Source organism: Garra rufa, chromosome 22 (assembly GCF_049309525.1).
Source record: "Garra rufa chromosome 22, GarRuf1.0, whole genome shotgun sequence".
In the NCBI taxonomy this organism is placed as follows: Eukaryota; Metazoa; Chordata; class Actinopteri; order Cypriniformes; family Cyprinidae; genus Garra; species Garra rufa.
In genome coordinates, this window is record NC_133382.1 from 16,839,770 (window position 1) to 16,866,697 (window position 26,928).

A 26,928-nucleotide genomic window follows, 5' to 3' on the forward strand; every position below is an offset into this window, starting at 1 on the left:
TGGTTTAGTCTTCTCTCTCTTTTTTTTTTTTTTTTTTTTGCATTTACACAGTTTTGACCTGCAGGAGTCAGCAGCGTGTGCTAGCATTTTTAAGGTATTCATTAAAAAATAATAAATTAAGATAAATAAATAGACCCATAAATTCTAAGGTAATCTAAAAAAACAATAGGGCCTATTACAAGTCAATATTTTTGTAAATAATAAAAAAAACAACTAATAAGACAAGATAAATAAATAAAAAGAATTACATAAGAAGTTCGTTTATATGGAAAGGGACAATATTAATACGTATGTGTATTTGTACCAAAGTGGGCGACTTCGTTGTAAAACAACAACGTTTGAAATTCCATTAGTTTGCAGGTGTAGCTTTAAGGACTTTTATTATGAATTGTCCTTTGGGCTCGTTGTGTAGGTCACAGTCATGAGCTTCACGCTTTGGTTTCACGTTGGTGCGTGCTGTGACATCTCTTGCCTGAGTATTTATTTGCTCTTAAATAATTGAGTTAACCGTGATTATATTTAATATCTATTTTTCATAGTCTTACTGAAACATGAACGATAATTTGTCGAGTTAGCTATAACGCCTGATACAGTTTTCTAACCTTGACTAAATGCTTCACTACTCTTAGGTTAATAGAAATACATAACGTTTTAAACATAAGATGTTACGGAATATTTGTAGGCATCACAGGCAGTTTGGCCAGGTCATCTGGCCATTTGCATTTCCTCATGCGCAGCATGTTCCTAGTTTATCAACACACCTACAAAAGGCAAAATATGCCAGTGCCACAACAGGTAAGATCATTAGAGAAAGATATATATAGAAGGAAAAACCCTATGTATTGATGCTTGATTTGTTGTTCATTAAATATTGTTTTGCAGAAAGAAAGAAATTCTACGAGAATGTCTCAATATCTCAAGGTGAAGGTGAGCATCATTCAGTGTTGATACCCAATTACACAAATAGCAACACACATCTGCAACTTCAAAAAATAAACTTGTATTCAACATAGAAAAAGTAATGTCTGCTTTTTGTGTTTTCTACAGGGGGTTTGTTTGAAGTAAACCTTGACAAGCGAAAACTGAAGACTCCCGGTGGAAAGCTGTTCACAGTGCCAAATGAAGCTCTGGCCATAGCTGTTGCAACCGAGTGGGATGTTCAGAAGGAAACACTAAAGTTTTACACCATGCACTTGGTAGGCCATTAAGATTAAATAAAATTAGACTACTTATATTGTATATATTAACTGTATTATCACCCATCTTAATTTTTAAAGTTGGATATAGATGCATCCAACCTTATCTGCATACATACAGCAAACTCACATAAAGCAATGCATACTATAACAAATCTCAACTGCTTAATTGCTTATACAGTCAAAAAATGTGAACTATATTATCGTCCAGCTCTAATCTGATTAAAGTAGAAGATAATTTACTCACCCCATGTCATCCAAGATGTTCATGTCTTTCTTTGTTCAGTCACAAAGAAATTAGTTTTTTTTTGTGGTAAACATTCTAGGATTTTTCTCCATATAGTGGACCTAAATGGTGGCCAATGATTTGAAGGTCCAAATTGCAGTTTCAATGCAGCTTCAAAAGGCTCTACATGATCCCAGCCAAGGAATAAGGGTCTTATTTATCGAAACAATCTGTCATTTTGATGTTGGAAAGGTCAACATTTCTTCTGTTCAAAAAGGTAGGGTAGGTCAAAAAACTTTTGTCTCATTTTCTCCTCCAATTTTAAAATTGGCCGGCATTGGTGTTTTATCTTTTTTGTGGAGGGCGTTTTAACTTATTTTGCATGTACTCATTGCAAACACTGGGTCAGTAATTCTGCCTTCATCATGTGTGCGTGATTAAGTAATGCATGAGGTCGAGCCAGTGCAATATGAGCATTTGTGGTTAAAAAGTATATATATTTAAAAATGTTATTAGAAAATGACTGATTGTTTCACCAGACAAGAACCTTATTCCTCAGCTGGAATTGTGTAGAGCCCTTTGAAGCTGCATTGAAACTGCAGTTTGGACCTTCAAACCGTTGGCCACCATAGAAGTCGATTATATAGAGAAAAATCCTGAAATGTTATCCTCAAAAAACTAAATTTCTTTGCGACTGAAGAATGAAAGACTTGAATATATTGGTTGACATGGGGTGAATAAATTATCAGGAAATTTTTATTCTGGAAGCGAACCTCTCCTTTAATATGACTATGGCATGAAGATGTTATAAACATTTACAGCATGGCTTAATGTATTAAAATGAGTTGATTTGAATCAAATTGTACATATGCTAACATGACTTATTTCTGTCCATACAGACCACCCTTTGCAACACAGCGCTTGATAACCCAACGCAAAGGACGAAGGAACAAATTATCTCAGCAGCTCTGAAGTTTTTGGAGACCGACACAATCTGGTATTTTGAGACTTACTTGATGGCATTTAATTAACTAAACCAAGATTTCTGTAACATGGTTGTGTTTTTGCAGTACAGGTCAACAGTATTCTGTTTATAGTTTTATAATTTCATTAAATCATATACCTTTTTTGTAGTTACAGAGTAGAAGATCCTCCAGGTCTTGTGGAACTTCAGAAAAATGAATGGGACCCTGTAATGAACTGGATAGAAGAAAGGTAATTTTGGCTCGATTATGTATTAGTCACAATATATGACTAATTATAACTTCATTCTACAGAATTGGTGCAAACTGCTGTCCCACAACCAAGAAGCACATGTATTATCTATTGAAACCAACAATAATATTTAAAATATCAGTGAGCTTAATATATAAAAATTGAGCTACCTACTATAATTAGTAGGTAATTGCAATTGGGAGGTGGCTGTCCTAAACCCTAAATTTCAACTTGTGAAAATGATATTGGCATAATTTTTGCATTTTATTCCATTTTTGTTTTTAATAATATCTTTTTGATTAAAAAAAAAAAAAGTGAAGTTCAAAAAAAAATTTATTTCAAATTTTCTTTGTTAATTATGAAACTTTATGTAAAAAAAAATGTCTCCTGCATTTCTATGTCACCGAAAGTCCATTAGCTGATTTTAATTGCACCCCTACATTTATTATCAGGAAATGTGTCACTCTCTCTCAAAGCTACATGGTGAGTAGATAGGCCTCATCATTTTGAGGTAAATGTGTGCAAAATTCTAAAAAATCTGTCTGTAACTTTAAAGATTTTTTTTATAATTAAACACACGTTTTTAGGAGTTTATAAAATTCCATAACATTTAGTTTTTATATGGGTACCACTGTTCAGAACTATGCTAGCTAACCATGTGCAAAAGCATCTAAAATTGTTACGACCAAAACATTTGGTGAAGTTTTGGTAATGTTGTTGTCATCTTTTTTGGGGGGTGTAAAAATTGTCGCTACTGTAACTTTCACAACTGAATCTTATCATCATTGTTTCGGTAGTGACAAAAGGAAACACACAATCCTTTATTTAGGGAAAAAGTAAACAACATTTTAGCAAAATTTTTAGTTTTAGTATGTGGGTTAAAATTCTGTAATTTGATGTGATCACTTCCAAAACAAAAATGAAGTATACTGAATTATCAGCTAAGACGATATGATAGATGTTATATGATTGGATCAGTGTATATTAGGGTTGCGCGGTATATCGGTACTACCGTAGTATCGCGATACGTAAAGCTTAAAAATGCGGTGCCATTCCATTTTTGAAACAGTAGTACCGTCCATAGGGTAGCACCGTAAAATGTGTTGTATGCACGGCAGGAACACTGTTTAAAACGTTCACTTGAACATGCACGCCAGCAGAAACATTACAAGTTGATTACCAAAATGTCTTTTGCTGTGCCTTGTGTAATACAGGCTGTGTATACCCTTTATGTGATATTCAGTGTTTCACGACGCTTCAGTTCAGTTTGAAATGAGAAGTTGCACGCTCACGTCTTTGTTCACGCTGTAGTTTATCAGAATAGAGAGTCTGATTCCGACCGTCTGGTGTTAAAATAGCAGCTAAAGAATCAATTATTTACATCAAAATATTTTACAAGAAAGTGTTTTTGTATTTCTATTAATTTGCCCACTTTTAGTTTTTGTAAGCATCTTTGCGATCACGAATGCCATTCCATTCATGAACATAGCGGCTTTGCACTTTGTTCTTATCGATCATTATTTATATATTCACATTATAAATGAATATGTTTTAATATACCGGCTGCTAACTTGGAAATTTCCAGATATGCGTGCAAAAATGCTCCTGATAGTTCAGCAATTTGACACGAGCAAGAGTTAAGCGATGTTTTTGTGTTCGAATCCGAATCCGCGTTGGTTTGGGCGAATCACTGATTCACTAAGCCATTCATTAAGATGAGTCATTTGATTCACTCCTGAAAGATTCAGCTGTTTTGAAAGAATCGTTTGAATGACTCAGTGATTCAATCATGAACATTGCTGCCACCTGCTGGCGGTTTTGTTTCCCATCGTATTACGTTCAATCAGTTTTGTGTTTAAAACATTAATCTCATAACAATATTTATGCAATTATAAATAGTCTATTTATAAATACCACATCTAAATACCACTTCATGCAGCTTCTGTGCAGTGCTCAGATGTTTTGTTTACATTAGTATTCAGAGAAAAATCTTGTCTGTTTTCATTTACATCTTTCTGTTTATGAAATTTTGATTGATTATGTAGAATTGAATGATAAATTAACAGAATACTGCATGGTATCGTGATACTTCAGCTGCATAGTATCGTAAGTAATTTTTATGGTATCGTGACAACCCTAGTGTATATTCAAACCAACAAATCCTTAACTTTGAAAATCAGTAAGAACTTCTTGCCTTTTACAAAGAAAATTGATTCAAAATTCAACAAATCTTATAAATCACACTTAAATTATTGTTAAAATTGTAATTGTTATTGATTTACCTATGAAGACTTTAATCAAATAGAAAAATATATATTTACATATTTAAGGAAAATATAATATTATAGGTCAATATAACCCTTCTTATTAAATGATATATTACTGTGTTACGGTAGTGACAAATTTGGGGTGAGGACAAATATTCCAAAACTTTCTGAAAATACAAAATGGGAATTAACTGCACAATTACTAGAAATGTGTACCTTGGATATTATATAATTTGCATACATACAAAATTTGTAGAATTTGTATAATGGTCCATATAGCTGAAACATAAATGACATATATGAACATCTTTTTCCTTTTAGGTACAATGTAATAATTGGCTCATCCACCGATATAATGGGCCCTCAAATCCCAGAGGAGACTAAGGAGACATTTCGTCAACACCTTAAATCCTACAATTTTTGGTCTTTGACAGGTAAAGATACTGTGGTGCTTTTGCATCTTATGTAAATTGACTTTTTTTTACATAAGATTTTCCATCTTATATGAATAGGCCTGCTTAAGCAGTGCAGTTTTTTATTTCTATTGGTTTCTGCAGGGCTTGAGTATGTGATCAGTCAGCTGAAATCCCTGGTCTTGTCCTTTGGGCTGATTGACAGACACCTAAGCGTGGAACAAGCTGTTCTCCTGTCAAGACTTGAGGAGGAATTCCAGGTTTGGTAGCTTTTATTTTGTTCCAGCTATTTAACACCTGTACCATTTTGCCCATGTAAATGATTACTGTACATTCTCCTCTGTTATGTCTTAGATCCAGCATTGGGGAAACGTGGAATGGGTCCATGATTATGACATGTACGAGTTGCGAGCACGAACGGCTGCTGGTGCAATGTTTGTGCATCTGTCTTCCGAAAGCACAGCTGTGAAGAGAAAAATTTTACAAGACTGATAAGTCCAAAAAGGCACTGAAAAAATTAGATTTTTGTTATCTATGCCCTTGGTTTTCTTTTTCTTTTTTACAGTAAGCTGTGGTGACGCCAGTTACCTAACCAGTAAAATACTGTTGCTGTCTAGTTATGTTTTGAGCAATAATATAGAAGTCTAAGGTCATGTATTTTTAGTTTCAACAGCTGGCACATGGAAAGACTGTAAATGCAAAATCCCAGTATTTTAATGTCAAAGCTGTGAAACGGTTTAGCTAAAATGTTGGACACACAAAATAAAACAAACAATTAAAACATTGCTAAATTATAATAATGTGCACATGTCTGATTGAGTCTTCTCTTAATTCTTACTACACTGTAGCCCACTCCTGTCTCATGTTTTTCAAGCAAGCACATAGCCTGATACAAAGCCATTAGCAATAAAGTAAAAACCTGCGGTATAAAGCAAAGTCATGTCGACGGAATCACTGCTGTCCCTTTAATTAGCTGGCGTGTCATTTCAATAGCAGACTGCAGGATCGGCCAATAGCGTTGTTGTCCTGAATTATGCGACCAATGAGAGGCGTCCATGGGCGGGGCTTGAGTGTTTACTGTCTCATTGACTGTTAGTCGTAGGGTATGTTGACAAGATGGAGTTCTTGCTGGGAAACCCGTACAGTACTCCGGTGGGACAGTGCATTGGTATGGTTTTCAGAAATTAAACGATGCTTAAAAATTATATCGTAACAATTTAACGCCTAAAGCGATGCGTTTAGCCAAACCGCTGTGTGCAAACTCAACCTATGGATAGCCTGTCAGTTAGCTGGCTAACAGCTAATGCTCAATAATGCTAGCTGGTCTAACTCACAGTTTGAGTTACCTCTCAATATGTGCGTCTTAAAATGATTATTTACGTATTTGTTTAAATTACCGATTAAAGGGAGGCGAAACGCTTAACTCTTGAGTTTAAGTAACGTTAAGCTGAAATGCTACTCTCACTTACCAGCTGGTATTAGCCTGCTAGCCAGCCAGTTGACACTGCGTTTATCTCTCACACCCAGTTTCATGGCAAAAGCTTGAGGTAATGTGTGTAAATGATTCACACTATTGATCAACTGTTATAAATGGACACTCTGTGCAAGGAAACTGACAGCTTGCGTTGGAAGATAAACAGCATGCAAGCACATACTGCGCAGCAGTTTGCAGTTCAGTGTAATGTCATCAGTGGCGATGTTAAACCAGATTGTCTTATTAGTGAAAGGTAGTAAACGACTGTCTGATCAGTTTGCTTTTTGATCTTTCCCAGAAAGGGCCACAGATGGCTCACTGCAAAGTGAAGACTGGACCTTGAATATGGAAATATGTGACATAATTAATGAAACAGAAGATGGGTGAGACATGAAAGATGCATGATTTATAGCATTTGACATTGAATTCAGTAACCTCTGTGTTGACACATTCCCTCCACCTTAGAAAATGGTAAACATTGTTACACAGATAGAGAATATGATGTTTTTTATGTTAACAATGTTTAATTATGACTGAATGATAATGCCTTCACTTATTCTGGAATGGCTATTCAAATCCACTCCATGTCCAGGATGTTACATAAATTGAATAGTCATCACAATGTGTTATTTATGGAAGCTAGCAATGCTTGCTAGGAGAAGATGATTCATTCACTTGACCTTGCCATTGTAATGTCATAATGGGTGCTTTTTAGCAGCACGTATGTGTTATTTAGTTATTTGTCTCATTTATAGGCCTAAGGATGCTATAAGAGCTGTGAAGAAGAGGCTTAATGGGAATAAAAACTACAGGGAGGTGATGCTCACGCTGACGGTGAGAGACATATAATTGAAACGATTCTCTTTGCGGTCTTACTAACATCTATTTAATTTTTTGATTAGAAATGGTCCTGTTCATTTTGATTTTCATGATGTGTTTAGGTTCTTGAGACGTGTGTGAAGAACTGTGGGTATCGGTTCCATGCGCTCGTCACCACCAGGGACTTCATTGATGGCGTTTTGGTGAAAATCATATCTCCTAAAAACAACCCACCTGCCATTGTGCAGGACAAAGTACTAGCTTTGATACAGGTATGAACTGGATGTTTTGATTGTTTAATGAGTTAAATAATGTTGTTTTCTGGTTTAAACACAACATGAGGAATGAAAACGGTTTCTAAAAGAAGGGCATGATAGAGAGGGAGAGGAGGTGCATCATGAGGCTGGTTACCTGATGCTGTGTAGTCAAGGAGATCGGGCTAATTCATTGGCACTGAAGTTGTGCTCATTACAACCTAGTGGATCAGGTTACTAGGTTTGGCTCAGATGACCAAGGGTGACTTCAATTTGCTTGGTCGTGCATTTAATGTGATGCTAGAAATTTCTCATGATCTGATGAAGTTATTAAAATGGCTAGAATGACTTTGTCCGAGAGAAGTAGGCAAGTGAAGTCTGTGCTTTGCATTTTTGTTTGACATTCAAACAACATTATTTAAAACAGTCACCTGATTGTAGTACCAACACTACCTTTTAAAAGTCTAAATGTGTCAGTATTTTAGAATAATACATTATGTGAAGGATCATGTGACGCTGAAGAGTAGAGTAATAGCTGGTAAAAATAGAGCTTTGCCATCACAGGAATAAATTACATTCAGAAGTTTGGGACTAGTAAGATTTTCAATGTTTTTTTTGTTTTTTAAGAATTCTCTTATGCTCATCAAGGCTGCATTTACTTGATGAAAACAGAGTAAAATACTATGTAAAATGCTATTTTAGTTTAAAATAAGGGATTTCTATTTTAATATATTTTAAAATGTAATTTATTCCTGTGATGTAAATCTGAATTTGCATCATCATTACTCCAGTCTTCAGTGTCACATGATCCTTCAGAAATCATTCTAATATGCTGGTTTATTACTTTTATTATCAGTGTTGGAAACAGTTGTGCTGCTTATATTTTTGGAACCTGTGATTCTTTTTTTTAGGACTCTATGTGTAAAAAGTTAAAAAGAACAGCATTTATTAATTAATTATCACTTTCTATCAATTTAACAGATCCTTGCTGAATAAAAGTATTAATTTCTTTCAAAAAAAGATTTTAATTTTAAATAAATTATGTACTTTTTACCTTTGTATGTATTAAAGAATCCTGAAAACAGGTTTTTAAGCAACGTTTTAAGCAACACAATTGTTTCCAACAGTGATAAATCAGCATATTAGAACGATTTCTGAAGGATCGTGTGTCACTAAAGTAATGCTGCAGAAAATTCAGCTTTGTATCACAGGAATAAATTACATTTTAAAATATATTCACATATATAAAACCGTTATTTTACATTGAAATAATATTTCACAATATTATCGTTTTTGTCTGGATTTTTGATCAAATAAATGCAGCCTTGATGAGCATAAGAAACTTATTTAAAAAAAAACATAAATCTTAATTAACTTTTTTTTAATATGTTAAAATATTACTGTATTTTCGATCAAAAAAATGCAGCTTTGAGAGACATCTTTCAAATGTTTATTTAAAAAAAAATTGTAGCTAATGCTATTTCCATGCTATTAAAGTCAGAGTTTGACGCATGTTCTTTAGAATATTATCTTTTGTGTGCAACAGAAGAAATATGCCAGATTTCATATTTTTGGGCGAAGTATCCCTTTAAAGGAGAAGTTCACTTCCATAACAAAAATTTACTGATAATTAACTCACACCCTTTATTATCCAAGATGTTCATGGCTTTCTTTCTTCAGTCGTAAAGAAGTTATGTTTTTTGAGTAAAAGATTTCAGGATTTTCTCTATGTAGTGGACTTTTATGGTGCCTGCGATTTTGAACTTCTAAAAAAGTCCGCTATATAGAGATTTTGAACTTCTAAAATGCAGTTTAAATGCTTAAAAGGGCCCAAAACCATCTAAGCCGAGGAAGAAGGTTCTTATCTAGCTAAACAACCCTTCTTTCTTGACTGGGATCGTTTCGAGTCCTTTGAAGCTGCATTTAAACTGCATTTTGAAACTCACGGGCACCATAGAAGTCCACTATATGGACAACATTCCTGAAACGTTTTCTTCAAAAAACATAATTTCTTTATGACTGAAGAAAGAAAGACATGAACATCTTGTTCTGAAAGTGAAGGTATTAAGTTTTGGAAGTAGAGGAGATCTGAAAAGTTGTACTGCAGCTATCAACTATGTTATCAGCTATTCTGATGCATTTTACAAGATTTCAAAGCATATAAAAAATTTGCATGCACTCTATTCGTCAGGCATGGGCAGATGCCTTCAGGAGTAGTCCAGATTTGACTGGAGTAGTCCACGTCTACGAAGAAATGAAGAGAAAGGGAATAGAGTTTCCTCGATCTGACTTGGAGACCTTGTCCCCCATTCACACGCCACAACGGGTAGGTGTGTTGTGCATGTTATGGTTTGTTTATGACAGGTTATGGCAGGTTATCACTTTACCTTCCCTCTTTATCGCTGTGCTTTCGTTGATTGTCTTTAATAGCTGCAAACTGCTCCAGAGTTGGACCAGCAGAAATATAACGCCCCAGTCCAGCCAAAGCCACAGCCTCACCCTCACCCAGCCTCCGCTCCTCCCTTTTCTGCCCCGGTGGCCCACACTTCCCCACAGATGCCCAATCTGCCGATGTCTGGGCCCATCAACCCTTCTCCTGAGCAGGTAATATAGAACCTCCTAAATGGCATAGATCAGCATTTGTTTTCATAGATTGCATAATGATTTAATTAAATATCATTGATTAGATTTGCAAGCTGCGCAGTGAGCTCGACATTGTGCGTGGGAACACTAAGGTGATGTCCGAGATGTTGACTGAAATGGTTCCAGGTCAAGGGGATCCATCCGATCATGAGCTTCTGCAGGTTTCTCAGAATTTTTTGATGTTTACCAGGCTTAAAAGAGCCACCGAAGCCCACTAGAGGGAGTGTCGGTGCAGCATTATGTTGACTGTTTTTATTGTTCGGTGATGCACGGTTTGCTTGCTTTGTTTAAAGGAATTAAACAGAACATGCAGGGCCATGCAGCAGAGGATAGTTGAGCTTATCTCACGCGTGTCCAATGAGGAAGTCACAGAAGAGCTCCTGCACGTCAACGATGACCTCAACAACATCTTTCTACGATATGAGAGGTGTGATCAAGCAAAAGAGCTATTCACCAAAAAAATTTTTTTTTTTTCATAATTACTCACCCTCATGTTAAAGTATTAGTTCACTACTGAATTAAAATGTAATTTACTCACCCCCATCTCATCCAAGATGTTCAAGTTTTTCTTTCTTCAGTCAAAAAGAAATAATGTTTTTAAAAAAACATTTTTTTTTCTCCATATAGTGAACTTCAATAGGGATCAATGGGTTGAACATCTAAATTGCAGTTTCAATGCAGCTTCAAAGGGTTCTACACGATTCCAGCCCAGGAATAAAGGTCTTATCTAGTGAAATGATCAGTAATTTTCTAAAAAAAAATATATGTATGTACTTTTTAACCACAAATGCTATATAGAGAAAAATCCTGGAACGTTGTCCTCAAAAACCTTCTTTTCGACTAAAGAGAGAAAGGCATAAACATCTTGGATGACATGGGGTGATTAAATTATCAGGAAATCCTAATTCTGGAGTGAATTAATCCCTTAATCTTCAAAACTCATTTTTAATTAAACCTGAGAGGTTTCTGCCCTTCCATTAAAAAGCCAGATACCCAAAACTTCCAAGAAGGTCCAAAAATGTTATAAAGGCGTTTTAAAATAAATCCATATGAATAGAGCAGTTTAAACCGAGTCTTGTGTGAACTTTTTAATTTAGGCTTTTAATTAAACAATGATCAACACATACAGTCAGACTAAACTTTACTCCTTCAACATTTCTCTCATTATCACCATTTATTTGCTGTAGTTTAGAAAATGGTAATAAAATATGGCAAGCACTTGGAGCTAAACTGTGTCAGAACAAATTCATCTTGATAATGTCAGATAACTTTGATAGAAAGGTATGTAATGGTTTACAATCAACCAAAAATTATTCAGACAACTGTTAGAATGACAATATTTACACAACTATTAATACTTTGTTGACCAATTACCAAGCAATGCTTAATTTTGTTCGGTTTGTGGTGTAAAAAGGTCACGTTAGCATTTGAAGAAAAAAAAACTTAAGCAAAACATGTCAGGTCAGGTCAAGTGTCTAACTAATTTTTGGTCCCAAATTTTTATAAATTTTACTGGTAGTCCACTGTATAAAGATTTTTTTTATAAAGCTATCATATCTTTTCACAAGACTTGGATTAAACCACTTAATTCTTGTGGATTCGACGCCTTTACCTTTTTGGATTTTCTTTGGAAGTCTTTGTTACCTATGCTTTACGTCGGAAAAGAAACCTCTTGGGTTTCATTAAAAAATATCTGTTTTGTGTTTCGAAGATGGGTTTGGAATGACAAGAGGGTAAGTAAATGATCACAGAATTTTAGTTTTTGGGTTAATTATCCCTTTAATGCTTCAAAAAACGTCTGTTTTTATGTGAGAGTAATGTTTTATTAAGTTATATTGTTTCTGATTGCTCACTTTTCATGTTGCTTTTTGTGTTTTTTAAAGATACGAGAGATTCCGGTCTGGCCGATCTGCTCAAGGCATAAACAACGGGGTGGGTTGTGTCTTCTCTAAGAGAGTTGTTCTTTTATCTCTGTTTTAGCATCATTTCATCATCGAGGTGTTTTATTTCCACCCCAAACACATGTAAGGTAAAATGTTCATGCCAAAACCACATCTCAGAGTCACACATATAATTTCCTCTTCCTCTCATTGCTTGCTTTTTGCTCTAAAATATGCTCTGAGAATGCGTGGTATGTTTGCTTTGAGATGCAAACACTTTCATCATGTGCGGTTTCAACTGATGTGATTGCATGTTGGTGTTATTTATTGTGTGGTTTGGTCTGTTTTGTGATTTGTTTTTCCTATTTTTATTTTTTGTTATTGCTAGCTGAGGGAGGCAAGTATGAAAGTCATCTAATCCCATTTTTTTTCTTTGACATGCAAATGCTACAGTATGTTATGTCAGTATTGGCCGGTACATCTTCCCGTGTTGCATCCAGCATGTCCTGACAGTGAACCTCCACTAGCATGTAGAATGCCTGTCTGTGTCTTTTGCTTCCACCCTTTGCGTCTACTTGCCCTAGTACTAGTTCCTCCACTGCTATAAACAAAATAGGCTACATGGGGATTTACAGTAGTGACAATGTACAGTTGAAGTCAAATTTTACATACACCTTGCAGAATCTGCAAAATGTTTATTATTTTACTACAATAAGAGAGTTCATACACAATGCATGTTATTTCTTATTTAGTACTGACCTGATTAAGATATTTCACATAAAAGATGTTTATATATAGTCCACAATAGAATATAATAGTTGAATTTATAAAAATGCCCCTTTTCAAAAGTTTACATACACTTGATTCTTAATACTGTGTTGTTATCTGAATAATCCACAGTGGGTTTTTGTTTTGTTTTGTTTAGTGATAGTTGTTCATGAGTCCCTTGTTTGCCCTGAACAGTTAAACTGCCTGATGTTCTTCAGAAAAAATTCTTTAGGTCCCACAAATTCTTTGGTTTTTCAGCATTTTTGTGTATTTGAACCATTTACTACAATGACTGTATGATTTTGAGATCCATCTTTTCACATTAAGGACAACTGAGGGACTCATATGAAACTATTACAGAAGGTTAGAATGCCCACTGATTCTTCAAAAGGAAAAACTATGCATTAGGAGGCAGGGGTGTAAACTTTTGAACAGAATGAAAATGTGTACATTTTAAATTATTTCCAGGACTGCATGAGAGACATACACTACCATTCAAAAGTTTGGGATCAGGAATTTTATTTATTTATTTTTTCTTTTAATGAATGAATGAAATGTATACTTTGAATCAGCAAGGGTCTGTTAAATTGATCAGAGTAATAGTAAAGAATTTAAAATTGATATTCTTTTGCATTTTATATTCATCAAAAAAATTCTAAAAAAAATAGCATTTCTGCAAAAAGTATTAAGCAGCATAACTGTTAATAATCAGTATTAATAAATCAAGGATATTAAAATGATCTGATCTGGAGGATCATCATGTGCCACTTGTGTAATGGCTGCAGAAAATTCAGCTTTGCCATCGCGGGAATAAATTTCATTTATTAGTATTAGTAATAATAACTTCACTGTATTTTTGAGCAAATAAATGCAGCCTTGGAGAGCATAAGAGTCATATTTCAAAAACAAAAAAATCCTCCCAAATTTTGAGTGGTAATGTATTTTGAGCTTTTTCTGTTAAATTATTTACTTATGTGCCGCTAAGATGCGTGGAAAGAGTAAACAAAAGACAAACACATTTTTGACAGCGTGTGTCATTATTATTATAATTAATGATGGGCTTTTGCCTTGTAATAAAGAATTTAAACCTTTTTATATTAATTATGAGCATGTGTCACTGTGCTGAGACATTAACAAATTATGTTTTTGACAGCAAGTTTTAATGTGCTTTTGACTCGATTCAAACACGGTTTTATAATGAGCAACTGAGGGAGTACAGCAACAGTTTTAAGTGGCAAAGAAACAAATGGTATGAGTAACATTCACACATTTAATAACAATTAGCCTGAGAATATCCATTAGCCATTCCTCTTGTGCCCACTATAAAGTTGATTGTTCCTGTACAGTCTAACCACTTCACCTTTTCACCAATTCTTAGTGTACATTAAGTTTCTTGAAACTTCCTCTCACAAAAGAGTTGGTGAAAGTGGTGAAAGCAGTGTATGTACAACATCCTAAGTATCCGTCTTAATTCCTCTCAACCAGATAGAACTGACTGTAGGTCTCTTTATATATATATATATATATATATATATATATATATATATATATGAATAAAAAAAGTAGAAGTACTGTATGTATACCAGTTTGAAAATGTTCATGGTGTAAAGGTAAGATAGCAAATAAATAATCATTCACCTCAAAGTATCCATAATTAATATGTGTCACTGTGAAATGCTGTTGCATATCCACAGGTACTGAATGAGGCGACAGAAGATAACCTGATTGATCTAGGACCAGGGTCTCCTGCAGTGGTCAGCCCCAGGATCAGTGCTACCCCTCCATCCAGCTTGCCTCCCTCTGTGGCTCCAATTCGCTCTGCTTCTCCAGTTACACTCTCCTCCAGACTGGCTGGTTTGGGTGAGTTTTGACCTTGGAATCCACAATGTACTTGACATTTTAGGCATCAAGTGAGAAGCTCTCTGTACTAATGGGAGAACAACATTGCTTTACAGATGTTGGTTCTGACAGTGTGAGTGGCACCTTGAGCACTCTGACTGCTAGTCAACCCCAAGATGACTTTGACATGTTCGCCCAGACAAGGACCGGCACCGTTCCAGAGAGGAAGAAGTATGAAATAAATCTATTTTATGTTACTAATAGCTTATAATGTAGACTAGAGTCAGATGCCTCCCTAAAAAATGATACTCAAAAATGAAAATTCTCTCATTATTTCTCCAACATAAGATCCCAGATCCAATTTGGAGATGGGTTTTATGATGATACAGTGCCCTCCACTAATATTGGCTCCCTTGGTAAATATGAGCAAAGGTGGATGTAAAAAAAATAAATCTGCATAATTTATCGTTTTGATCTTTCATTCAAAAAATTCACAAAATTCTAACCTGACATTAAAGTAAAACAATAGAACATGGGAGGGAAATCTCATTATGAAATAAATGATTTTCTCTAGTTCACGTTGGCTACTATTATTGGCACCCAATTTTTGCAACGTCCTTTTCCCAAGATAACAGCTCTGAGTTTTCTCCAACAATGTCTAATGAGTTTGGAGAACACCTGACAAGAGATCAGAGACCATTCCTTCATACAGAATCTCTCTAGATTCTCCAGAATCTCTTTATTCCAAGCTTCATGTTGGTGTTTCTACTCTTCAGTTTCTATACAGGGTTCAGGTCAGGGAACTGGGATGGCCATGGTAGAAGCTTCATTCTGGGCTTAGTGACACAGTTTTTTGTGTTGATTTTGATGTTTGTTTTGGATCATTGTCCTGCTGGAAGATGCAGCCATGGCTCATTATAAGATTCCCAACAGAGGCGGTCAGGTTTTGATTTTTTTATCTGCTGGTATTTGATAGAATCCATGAAGCCATGTATCTAAACAAGATATCCAGGACCTCCGGCAGAAAAATAGGCCCACAACATTAAAGACCCAGCAGTATTTTTAACCGTGGAAATGGGGTACTTTTTTTTTTTTTATCCCTGTCTGCACCAAAACCATCTGGAGGGTTAGCTGCCAAAAATCTCATTTTTAGTTTCATCTGACTGTAGAAGCCAGTCCTGTTTAAAGTTCCAGTCATGTCTGTTTGTTTTTGGGTGAGCTAGGAGGATTTTTCTTGAAACCCTCTAAAACAACATGTGGTGATGTCGGAGCTGTTTGATCATTTTCTTTTAGGCTTTCTGACCCCAACACTCAACAATTCTCTGCAGTTCTTCAGCTGTGATCCTTGGAGAGTCTTTGGCCACTCAAACTCTCCTCCTTATCGTGCATTAGGATGATATAGACCCACATCCTCTTCTAGGCAGATTTGTAACATCTTTAGTTGATTGGAACTTCTTAATTATTGCCCTGATGGTGGGAATAGGGATTTTCAGTGCTTTAGCTCTTTTCTTACAGCCACTTTCTATTTTGTGAAGCTCAACAAATTTGTTCTGCACATCAGAACTATATTCTTTGGTTTTACTCCTTGTGGATGATTAAGGGAATTTGGCCTTTGTGTTCCTCATATTTAAAATCCTGTGGAACAGAAAGTCATGACTGTTTGACAGTTTTATACTTCTAGCCACCCTGGTGTGCTAAAACAATTGTAATATTAATGGGAATATACTACAGAGATATTTTACTTGGACAATTTTTTAGGGGTGCCAATAATTATAGCCAACGTGAACTAGAGAAAAACATTTATTTCATAATGAGATTATCCCCCCAGTTTCCATCGTTTTACTTAAAGGAAAGGTTAGAATTTTGTGAAATTTTAACTTTAAATTTAAAGATCTAAAGGATGAACAATGCAGATTTATTTTCGCAGTTACCTTTGTTCTTATTTACCAAGGGTGCCAATATTAGTGGAGGGCATTGTACATCATTCAATATATTAAAGGGATAGTTCAGCCAGAAATTAAAATTCTCTAATTACTCACCATCATGTTTTTTCAAATCTGTAAGACTTTTGTTCATCTTTGGAACACAAAATAAGATTTCTGACCCTGCATGGACAGCAATACAAATGACACAAACCCCAGAAAGTAGTAAGGACATCAATAAAACAGTCCATGTGACGACAGTGGTTCAAACGCAGTTTAATGAAGCTACGAGAATACTTCTTTGTGCGCAAAGAAATGAAAAATAATGACTTTATTCAACAATTTTTTCTCTTCTGTGTCAGTCTGTGATGCACATTCATTCACATGAGGGTGAGTAAATAAAGTCAGAATTTTCATTTTTGGATGAACTATTACTTTAAAGGGGAATGAATGGAAACATTTGTATCTGAAGATTAATGACACAACCTTTTAACTTAACAGAAGGTAAGGTCCATCTTGCCCCACTACTAAAAAATATGACTGCCTCTCTGGGGCAAAGAAGTCCCAAAGGGTAAGCTTATCCCAGATTTAGCTTAAAGCAACATTAAAGAGTTTTTTTTTTTTTTTTTAACCTTAAAATAATGTTTCCATCAACTCATAACAGGGTGAAACGGCACTTTCGTATTCGCTTTGCGACCCTTTATCGGCCATAACAGCACTATGTAAGTTTGAGTCGTCGAGTAGCGGTTTTGTAGTTCAAATGAGACTACAAATGCGACTTGCTTTATGGAAAGAATTAGCAAACAATGTCATTATTATGTTTTATTTCGTTTTCATACTTTCATAAAGTCATGCAACATACTCTGCCTTGTCACTGGACATCATTGTTTCCAAAGCCGGTCCTGGATAGCCTCCAAACAAATAACGTGCATGTGACGCGATGGTAGGCTAAATTATTTACGACAGCGGTAATGGACAATTCCGCTTCCAACCTGTAGAGGGAGCGAAGTTCTTTAGTGTTGCTTTAATATCAAATTAGGTTTGTTTGCTTTATTTATTTAGAAGAAGGTGGTCTCATTTTATGTAAAAACACTAAATCAAGCTGTCTCAAATAATAAATTCACAAAGTATTATATTAGTGTATTGTATTAGTTTTAACTTTGTTGGTTTTCAAATTAGTGCACCATTCGAAGACACAAAGGCTTCTAGTGGAGTGGCACCGACTTTGGATGTTAGACAACAACACACTGGGGTGAGTTTTCTTCGACTCTTTCTGTGTATTTTTATTTTAGGACAGATTTTTTCCATAAGTATATGTCCATATGGAATTGAAATGTGCATTTTTATGTCAAAGAAGCATCATATAACTGGGTGTTGGTACACTTATTTTGGAGTGGTTCTTCAAAAGGCATATGAATTACTGTTATTTTCAGAGGATACAAAAGTACATATAGACAGCAATGTACATGGTGTACCAAACCCCAAAATAGTAAGGTTGAAGGATGTGATGTGTTTGAAACCACACTAGTTGAGGAACATATACATTCAAGTTAGAAGGAACAATTTCTAGAAGCAGGAGTTCAGATTATACTTTTTCTTTTATGTCAGGGCAGCTCAAAAGAGTCTTGAGTTGTATTCTGCGGTGACGCTCTGTGCATGTGTTTGATTTATTACCACATGTCTCCATATGGGGGTAGTTTGCTAATATTGGTTTGGTTAAGACTTTTATGTTGAAGTCTTATTGTTTTTGTTTTGTTTTTTGTTGTTTGTTTGTTTGTTTTGTCATGTTTTCTTGGGTTTATTATTTTGATTTATTATTTGCTTTGCTCCGGCCCATGGTTTGGGCCCGTAGGCAGCTCTTGACCAGTCCTCTGTCATGGATGACATTGAGGAGTGGCTCAGTACTGATGTGGTGAGATTTCCTTTTGTTTATTTTATTTCATTTTTTTTCTTCTTCAGGACATAACCCATTTTTCGAAAAAGAAATATGCCCTTATCGCTGCATATTTCTTTTTGTTTGCCTTTTTAATCTTGGCTGAATACCTTTTATCTCCTTTTTAGGGTCACTAACGATTCTCCTTCTATGGTTTTGCTGCATTCCTTACTTTTCTGGGATATTCTTACAATTTATTTTAGTGTACATTGAGTGCGTAGTGAATAGACTCTTGCTTGATATGCTTTTAACACTTTGATTTTCTATACTAATAGCTCTTTTGGATGTTTTTGGTAATGTAATGTAATTTAGTTAAATCATGAATAGGTCATTTGAAGGGGAAAATGATTATGTTTGATGTGGTTGCAAAAAAGTGTTTTTTTTTTTTTTTTTTTTTTAATACAAGCATTCATGCACTGAAATCTTTTATCCTTTTTCTACTTTTAGAAAGGAGATGAAGGAGAGGAGGGTGTGACCAGTGAAGGTATGAAAAATTACTTAAAATGATAGTTTGCCCAAGAGATAAAAATTCTGTCATTAATTACTCATCCTTGTGTCGTTTCAAGCCTGTAAGAAATTTTGATATTTTAGATTTAGCTTTCTGACCCTGCATCAGAAAGGTAGTAAAATACTTAATGTGACATCAGTGGTTCAACCTTAATTTTATGAAGCTAAGAGAATAATTTTGTACTCAAAAGAAAAAAAAATATTCAAATTTATTCAATAATTTCTTGTTACATGTCAGTCTTGTAAGACATAAGGGTAAGCCATTAATGACAGAATTCCCATTAATTTACACTACCATTCAGAAGTTTTTTTTGTTTGTTAAAGATGTTGTAATTTAAGGAACTTAACACTTTTATTCAGCAATGGTGCATTCAGTTGATCAATGGTGACAGTAAAGACTTTTTTAAAGTTACAAAACATTTCTATTTCAAATAAATCTCAATGTTCTTTTGAACTTTCTGTTCACCGAAGAAGCCTAAAAAAATATTGGTTTCCATTACTTGTTTAAACAAAATTATTTTCAGCTGTGGAGATAAGAAAAATGTTTATTGCAAGATGATGAGACTTTCAGGACAAGAGAAAATTCAGCTTCGCTATAAATTCAATTTTAAAATATATTAAAATTTAACTAAAAATGCAGCCTTGGTCAGCATATACTACCAGTTAAAAGTTTTTGAACAGTAGGATTTTTTAAATGTTTTTTAGAAGAAGTTTCTTCTGCTCACCAAGCCTGCATTTATTTGATCCAAAATACAGCAAAATCAGTCATATTGTAAATGATTTTACTATTTTAAATTAAGTTAAATAAATTCTATTTGAATGTTTTAAAATATAATTTATTCCTGTGGTCAAGGCTAAATTTTCAGCATCATTACTCTTCATTTTCACATGATCCTTCAGAAATCATTTGCTGATTTGTTGTTCAATAAATATTTTAAAATTATTATTATTGTCATTATTTAAAACAGTTGAGAACATTTTTTTAGGATTCTTTGGATAGAAAGATCCAAAGATCAGCATTTATCTGATATAAAAAGCTTTTGTAACATTATACACTATACCATTCAAAAGTTTGGAGTCAGTATAGAAATTATAGAAATAAATACTTGAATTCAACAGGAATGCTTTAAATTGATCAAAAGGGATGATAAAGACTTTATAAAGTTACAAAAGATTTCTTTTTTAAATTAAATTTTGTTCTTTTGGACTTTGTATTCATCAAAGAAACCTGAAAAAAAATTGTCTTTTGAGCAGCAAATCAGAATATTAAAATGATTTCAGAAGGATCGTGATGCTCAAATTTCAGCTTTGAAATCACATTTAAATGAAATATCATTTTAAAATATATTCAAATAGAAAACAGTTAATTTAAATAGTAACAAAAATCTAAATTTGACTGTTTTTGCTGTACTTGGGATCAAATAAATTCAGGCTTGAAAAAATAAATAAAATCTTACTGTTCAAAAACTAATTAACAAAGATCTTACCGACCACAAACTTTTAAACTGTAGTGTCTATCTGTCCATAGTCCCAGCAGTTGTATGCAGTATTTGACTTGAAATTCCCCATGGTAACTTTCTTCCAGAGTTTGACAAGTTTCTAGAGGAGAGAGCCAAAGCAGCAGAGATGGTGCCCACGCTGCCGACACCCCCAAGCGACGAGCTTTCTGCTGCTGCCGGCGCTTCTGCGAATGCGAGTAAAAAGGCCGGCAGGTCCGAGGACTCCCTCTTTGCCTTGTAGATAAGTGTCAGATCTTCTGGGGCACCCCAACACTGCTCATGTAGCAGTGATGGGTCGGCCACTTTGCAGATCCATCAGCATCTCCTCTTTCTCTCCTGCTTCCTGCTTCTCCAGCACAATCAACACTATCACTGCTGAAGTGATCCGAACTGTTTCATGATCTAGACATTTTCATAATGAACATTTTCATACTCTACCAAGTTTTCATTCCATTGAAAATGCTGTAAAAGATCCACTCATAACTCCCTCTAAAAGCATACCGTTCCTTGTGGATTGGAGAGGTCAATGTCTATTTTTTTAATTGATATTTGTGGTATAAAGCAAGGAAGCTCTTGTAAAGTCTACTACCAGATCCAGTCATGTCTAACTTTGTGTTCTCTGTGGTCCCGCATGCAACAGCTGGATAATTCTATTTTCCTCTTCTTTTTCTTCAAGAATGATCCATAAAGGGAGCTAGTAATTGTTTTTTCTTCTTTTTTTCATTTACGTGAAGATTTGCTTTAAAGGGATGTAATACATAGGATTATTTATTATAAATTTTTCAATTAATACCTCTGACAAGATATACCATAACGGAAAGCTGATGTAGCAGTTCAGCCGGCTAATTTAAGCATTTTGTGTCATATTATGAGAAATTAGTACCAGTTGTTGAATGGGACATAACTACTAGAAAGAAAGGTTTTAAGCATAGTCGTAATTTATTCAAATTAAAACACATTTTGCTAATTGAATATTTAAAAAGTGACAGTTGAGGTCAAAAGGTGTAACATCCCCTATTCAGAATCTGCAAAATGTTTTTTTTTTTACCAAAATAAGAGGGATCATACAAAATGCATGTTATATTTTATTTAGTACTGACCTGAGTAAGATATTTCACATAAAGATGTTTATATATAGTCCACAAGAGAAAAACAATAGTTGAATTTATAAATATGACCCTGTTCAAAAGTTTACATCCTCTTGATTCTTAATACTGTGTTGTTACCTGAATGATCCACAGCTTTTTTTTGTTTAGTGATAGTTGTTCATGTCCTGAACAATTAAACTGCCTGTTGTTCTTCAGAAAAATCCTTCAGGTCCCACAAATTCTTTGGTTAAGAATAAAAAAAATAAAAAGTAAATAAAAAACATCAAGAGGCGGGGGTGAAAACTTTTGAACAGAATAGAGATTTTTCTTATTTTGCCTAAATATCATAATTTTTCATTTAGTACTGCCTTTCGGAGGCTACAGTAGATACTTCCTTGTTTCTCAGAAGAAAAAATAAGTTACATTTACCCTGATATTCAAATTCAAAAAGTTTTCACCCCCCAGCTCCTTAATGCATGTATTTTCCTTCTGGAGCATCAGTGAGTGTTTGAACCTTCTGTAATAGTTGCATATGAGTCCCTCAGTTGTCCTCAGCGTGAAAAGATGGATCTCAAAATCATACAGTCATTGTTGGAAAGGGTTCAAATACACAAAAATGCTGGAAAACCAAAGAATGTGTGCGACCTGAAGGATTTTTCTGAAGAACAGCAGGCAGTTTAACTGTTCAAGAAAACAAGGGACTCATGAACAACTATCACACTATAAACAGAAAAACACAGCTGTGGATCATTCAGGTAACAACACTGTATTAAGAATCAAGGGTATGTAAACTTTTGAACAGGGTCATTTTTATAAATTAAACTATTATTTTCTCTTGTGGACTATATGTAAACGTCTTTTATGTAAAATATCTTATTCAGGTCAGTACTAAATGAACAACAAAATGCATTTTGTATTATCCCTCTTATTTTGCTCAAATAATTAACATTTTGCAGATTCTAAAAGGGGGATGTCAACTTTTGACCTCGACTGTACATAAGTCACATCAGAGGAAAAAACGATATTATTAAAATTTCACTGGATACTTTTAAACGTTATTATTTGACTTGGCAAAACCATTGCCTGTTAGAAAGGATTAATAGGAGCAAAATGTATTTCGATTTAATTTGCACTGAAAGAATTAATCGCCTTTCGGCTGTGTTAAAAGAGCTTTTGTTCAAATACAAAATTTAAGCTGTCGTTCATTTCAATGCTGTCTATTACGAGGCCGAAAACAAATGGAGTTTCCAGAAAACTGATGGTGACTGCGAGGCAGTTTAAATTGGATTTTACATTGCACAACTGCAGCAGAAGTGGTGTTGAGCTTAATGTTGTTATTATTGGGAATGAAATGGATCTGCCTTAAAGAACAGGTTGTGGGTAGTTAAAGCTGTAGTCCACTTAACGTTTGGTACTCTTATGTTTGCACATCAGAGATTTGATTTAGTGAGGTGAATGTGCTGATGTAATATCTTAGTTCGAGTGCTGTGTCTCGCTGTTGTGTACATACTGTTTTGACGGACCAAATGTTTAACCTTAGCAAATTATTTAAGCGTAGAGTCAACTAACTTAAGACGTATATTGCTTTTAACGTCCAGATGAGTTTTAGTTGTGTTTGTATTTACGTGTAAGATTTTATTTGTTCATATAGGTGAGCACAAATGAAAGGGATGGTGCACTTTTGCATGGCTGATTATTTTATATGATTTGTCACACTACACAAAACATGTATTACAACTGAAAAGAACCCTGGATCTTTTGAGCAACTAAACTTTGGCCCTCTTGCACTCAGAATTTCAGTTTAAGAACTGTGGGATTTTAAGGATCGCCTTTGGCAGAATTATTGGGAGTTCATGATGCTGTGTTTGTCAACTTTACAGTTACCGCAGAGCTTTGGTAGAGCTGTTAAAAGTTTTAATCATGTAACAGTGATATTTACTGTAGTCTGTAAGTTTGGCAAAACTTATTTTGAGAAGAAGAAATTCAACAGCTGTAGCAGGGATGCAGCTTGATTATGCACAAGCATTAATACTAAAATATTACTGTGTATACTGTCTATTTCTATTGATGAGAGGAGATTTGAGGGACACTAATGGTGGTCACAATTGACTAGTTTCTGTCATGAGATGTATATCTCCTACATTACTAAAATGTACACTAAACTCAATGAAAAAAAAAAAAACAGATTTTACCTCCCATGGATGTTAAGCATCCTATTTAAGTGCTGTTGTTATTTTAGGCACTATTACTGAAATGGTTCATCTTGGATGAAAAACATAATTTAATTGACATTATTTATCACTATATCAGCATCTACCTTCAATTTTAGCAATTGTGCAATTTCATCACTTAATGCTGCACTACGGATTTGAAATGGTTTTGAGCTGTAAATTAGTCTCAGTAATGTACAGTTTGAGAAAGCAGAACATTTATTTAGAGTTTTTTTTTTTTTTTTTTTTGCTTTTGGAAGTCAGTATTGGTTGCTGTATATTAAAATGAAGGGACTGTAGGTTTGGAGTTTCCACTTTTTTCCAGTGCAGTTGGAGTGAAATATATTTTACTGACTTTTTGCAATCAGACAAATGATCCCCAGCGTATAGTCAGGTTATGCCAATGTCTTTTGTACCATTGAGAGCATTTCTTTATAGGAACGGCACTTTTCTTCTCTTTGATATGTATTTGGAGTTGTGTGTGTGTGTGTGTCTATGTATATGTGTGAACAACAGCTCCTGAAATCCTGATGTCTGCTGCAGACACCGTGTTTATTCTGTATTTACCAAGGGACGGGAAGAAGAGAATCTAGCTTTCCAAAGTGATACATCTCTATAAAGAAAAGTCAAACTGCGGTGAGTGTGTGAGTGTGAGTGTGAAGGGCTGGAATAAGCTGTACTCTTTAACCGGTGATCATTTCTGTGGTCATTCTTGATTTTACAGATTGTACTGGTGTTGGTCTGTGTGCTTACCTGTTGTTATACCTCAAGCTGCTCTCTGTACTGTTTGATTCATGCATGTGTTGAACTCCAATAAAACATACCAAGATGGTGATCTGTTACCAGACTGTCTATTGTAGATTTGTCATATCAAATCTAAAGATTGTTACATGTAAAATGATAAATTACATTTTTAAACATTATACATATAATTTATATACTTTTATAAAACTTAATTGTTTTTCATGCCTTATGTTAAACTGCTTTAAATTACTTTTTTTTTCTCCCACATCAATCTACACTCCACACCATAATGACAAAGCACAAAACATATTTGTGACAACTTGGCAAATTTATTAGAAATAAAACACTGAAATAAGTACATTGCATAAGTATTCATACCATTAACTCAGTACATAGTTGAGTCTTTTTGGGTATGATGCGACAAGTTTTGCACATCTGCCATTCTTCTCCTCACCTCTTCACCTCTCAAGCTCTGTCGACTTGAATGGGGACTGGCAGACATTTTCAGGTTTCTCCAGAAATGTTTGATTGGATTCAAGCCCAGGCTGTGGCTTGGCCACTCAAGGGCCCACAAAGTTGTCTATAAGCCACTCTTGCTGTGTGCGTAGGATTATTGTCCTGTTGGAAGGTGAACCTTCTGCCCAGGTTCTGAATGCTCTGGACTAGGTTTTCATTAAGGCTCTCTATATTTTGCTGTGTTGAGCTTTTCTTCTACTCTGGCAAGTGCTTCAGTCCCTGCCGTTGAAAAACAGCCCCACAGCATGAGGCTGCTACCAGCACACTTTACTCTTGGCATGCTACTGTGCAGGTGATGAGCAGTGCCTGGTTTCCTCTATGCATGATGCTTGGAATTGGGGTTCATCAGACCAGAGAATCTTGTTTTTCACAATCTGAGAGTTCTTTAGGTGCTTTGTTGCAAATTCTAAGTGTGTTTTCATGTGTCTTCACTGAGGGGAGGATTTAGTTTGGCCACACCGCCAGAAAGACCAGATTGGTGGTGTTTTGCAGTGATGTTTGTCCTTCTGTAAGTTTCTTCCATCTACATATACATTCATGGAGCTCAACTAGAGTGACCGTCAGCTTCTTGGTCACCACTCTAACCAAGGCCCTTCTCTATCAATTGCTCAGTTTGGAGTCCTAGTTATTCCAAACTTCTTCCATTATAGGTAATAAACTTTCAAATGCAGCAGAGTTTTTTCCTCAGATCTGTGCCTTGACACAATTCTGTCTCTGAGCTCTACAGGCAGCTTTTTTGACCTCATGGCTTGGTTTTTGCTCTGATATGCATTTTCAGCTGTCAAACCTTTTATTAAGAGGCGTGTGCCTTTCCAAGTCATATTCATTCAAATAATTTTGCCACAGGTTAATTTCACTCATAATGTAGTAAAATTTACAAGCGATATGAATGCTCCTGAGCTAAATTTCAAGTGTCCCAGAAAAGGGTATGAACACTTATGCAATGGAATCATTTCAGTTTTTTTTATTTCTAATAAAAAAGTGATTTAAAGCAGTATTAAAAAAGAAAAGTATTAAAAAAGAATTTGGATGTTAATGGCTTTAAGTTTCATGACAAATTTTTTAGACTAAATTTTCTGTGGCTTCTCTTTTTTAGAGTTTATTTCCAAATGTAGCTCACTCAAAAATAAAACACTTTTGAGATTAGTAAAGTGATCAGCTGTTTCCTCCATTGACATCCATTAAAAAGGCTTTCAGTTGCACACCGGGCAAAAGCATTTTAATTAAAAAAAAAAATTCTGTTATTTTTTATTTTCATTTTATGAAATGTATATTTTTATTCGACAAGAATGCATTCAGTTGATCAAAATTGATGCTATATTGTTTTATTCAATGTTTATATAAAAATTTATTTCTGTTTAATAAAGATTATTAAATGAATTCATAATATTAAAATTCATAATTTTTCTATTAATAATCAAAATAAATTGAGTGTAAAAAGTGTTTTCAACATTGATAATAATAAGAAATGTTTCTCAAGCAGCAAATCAGCATATTAGAATTATTTCTGAAGAC

The 26,928-nt window shown here is 34.7% G+C and overlaps 2 protein-coding genes across 5 annotated transcripts; both read left to right on the forward strand.

Annotated features, from left to right (window-relative positions):
- The first annotated feature begins 421 nt into the window (after window positions 1-421).
- On the forward strand, window positions 422-6,117 carry atpaf2 (ATP synthase mitochondrial F1 complex assembly factor 2). Its single transcript, XM_073828645.1, has 8 exons — window positions 422-795; window positions 883-927; window positions 1,048-1,196; window positions 2,322-2,419; window positions 2,557-2,637; window positions 5,226-5,338; window positions 5,462-5,577; window positions 5,672-6,117. The coding sequence occupies exons 1-8, from the start codon at window positions 663-665 to the stop codon at window positions 5,807-5,809; spliced, it is 873 nt and encodes a 290-aa protein (XP_073684746.1). The 5' UTR covers window positions 422-662; the 3' UTR covers window positions 5,810-6,117.
- A 272-nt stretch (window positions 6,118-6,389) lies between these two features.
- Window positions 6,390-24,995, forward strand: tom1l2b (target of myb1 like 2 membrane trafficking protein b). Of its 4 annotated transcripts, none has more exons than XM_073828043.1 (15): window positions 6,390-6,485; window positions 7,090-7,174; window positions 7,547-7,625; window positions 7,733-7,882; window positions 10,056-10,190; window positions 10,295-10,468; window positions 10,552-10,668; window positions 10,801-10,934; window positions 12,391-12,448; window positions 14,850-15,015; window positions 15,111-15,225; window positions 18,096-18,168; window positions 18,769-18,828; window positions 19,297-19,333; window positions 20,942-24,995. In XM_073828043.1, exons 1-15 carry the CDS (start codon window positions 6,434-6,436, stop codon window positions 21,094-21,096), a joined length of 1,590 nt encoding a protein of 529 aa, XP_073684144.1. In that variant the 5' UTR covers window positions 6,390-6,433; the 3' UTR covers window positions 21,097-24,995. The 4 variants fall into 4 exon arrangements, with proteins under 4 accessions (XP_073684144.1, XP_073684145.1, XP_073684146.1 ...); XM_073828044.1 differs by having other exon boundaries at window positions 12,391-12,439; XM_073828045.1 differs by lacking the exon at window positions 18,769-18,828.
- Window positions 24,996-26,928: the final 1,933 nt, after the last annotated feature.

Excerpts from the sequence above, each read along its gene's own strand:
- atpaf2 (XM_073828645.1), top strand. The coding sequence starts at position 663 with ATGTTACGGAATATTTGTAGGCATCACAGGCAGTTTGGCCAGGTCATC. Across the intron at positions 928-1,047 it reads CTCAATATCTCAAGGTGAAG|GGGGTTTGTTTGAAGTAAAC; the intron begins GTGAGCATCATT and ends TGTTTTCTACAG. Across the intron at positions 2,420-2,556 it reads TTGGAGACCGACACAATCTG|TTACAGAGTAGAAGATCCTC; the intron begins GTATTTTGAGAC and ends CCTTTTTTGTAG.
- tom1l2b (XM_073828043.1), top strand. The coding sequence starts at position 6,434 with ATGGAGTTCTTGCTGGGAAACCCGTACAGTACTCCGGTGGGACAGTGC. Across the intron at positions 7,883-10,055 it reads AAGTACTAGCTTTGATACAG|GCATGGGCAGATGCCTTCAG; the intron begins GTATGAACTGGA and ends TCTATTCGTCAG. Across the intron at positions 18,169-18,768 it reads TTAGACAACAACACACTGGG|GCAGCTCTTGACCAGTCCTC; the intron begins GTGAGTTTTCTT and ends TTGGGCCCGTAG.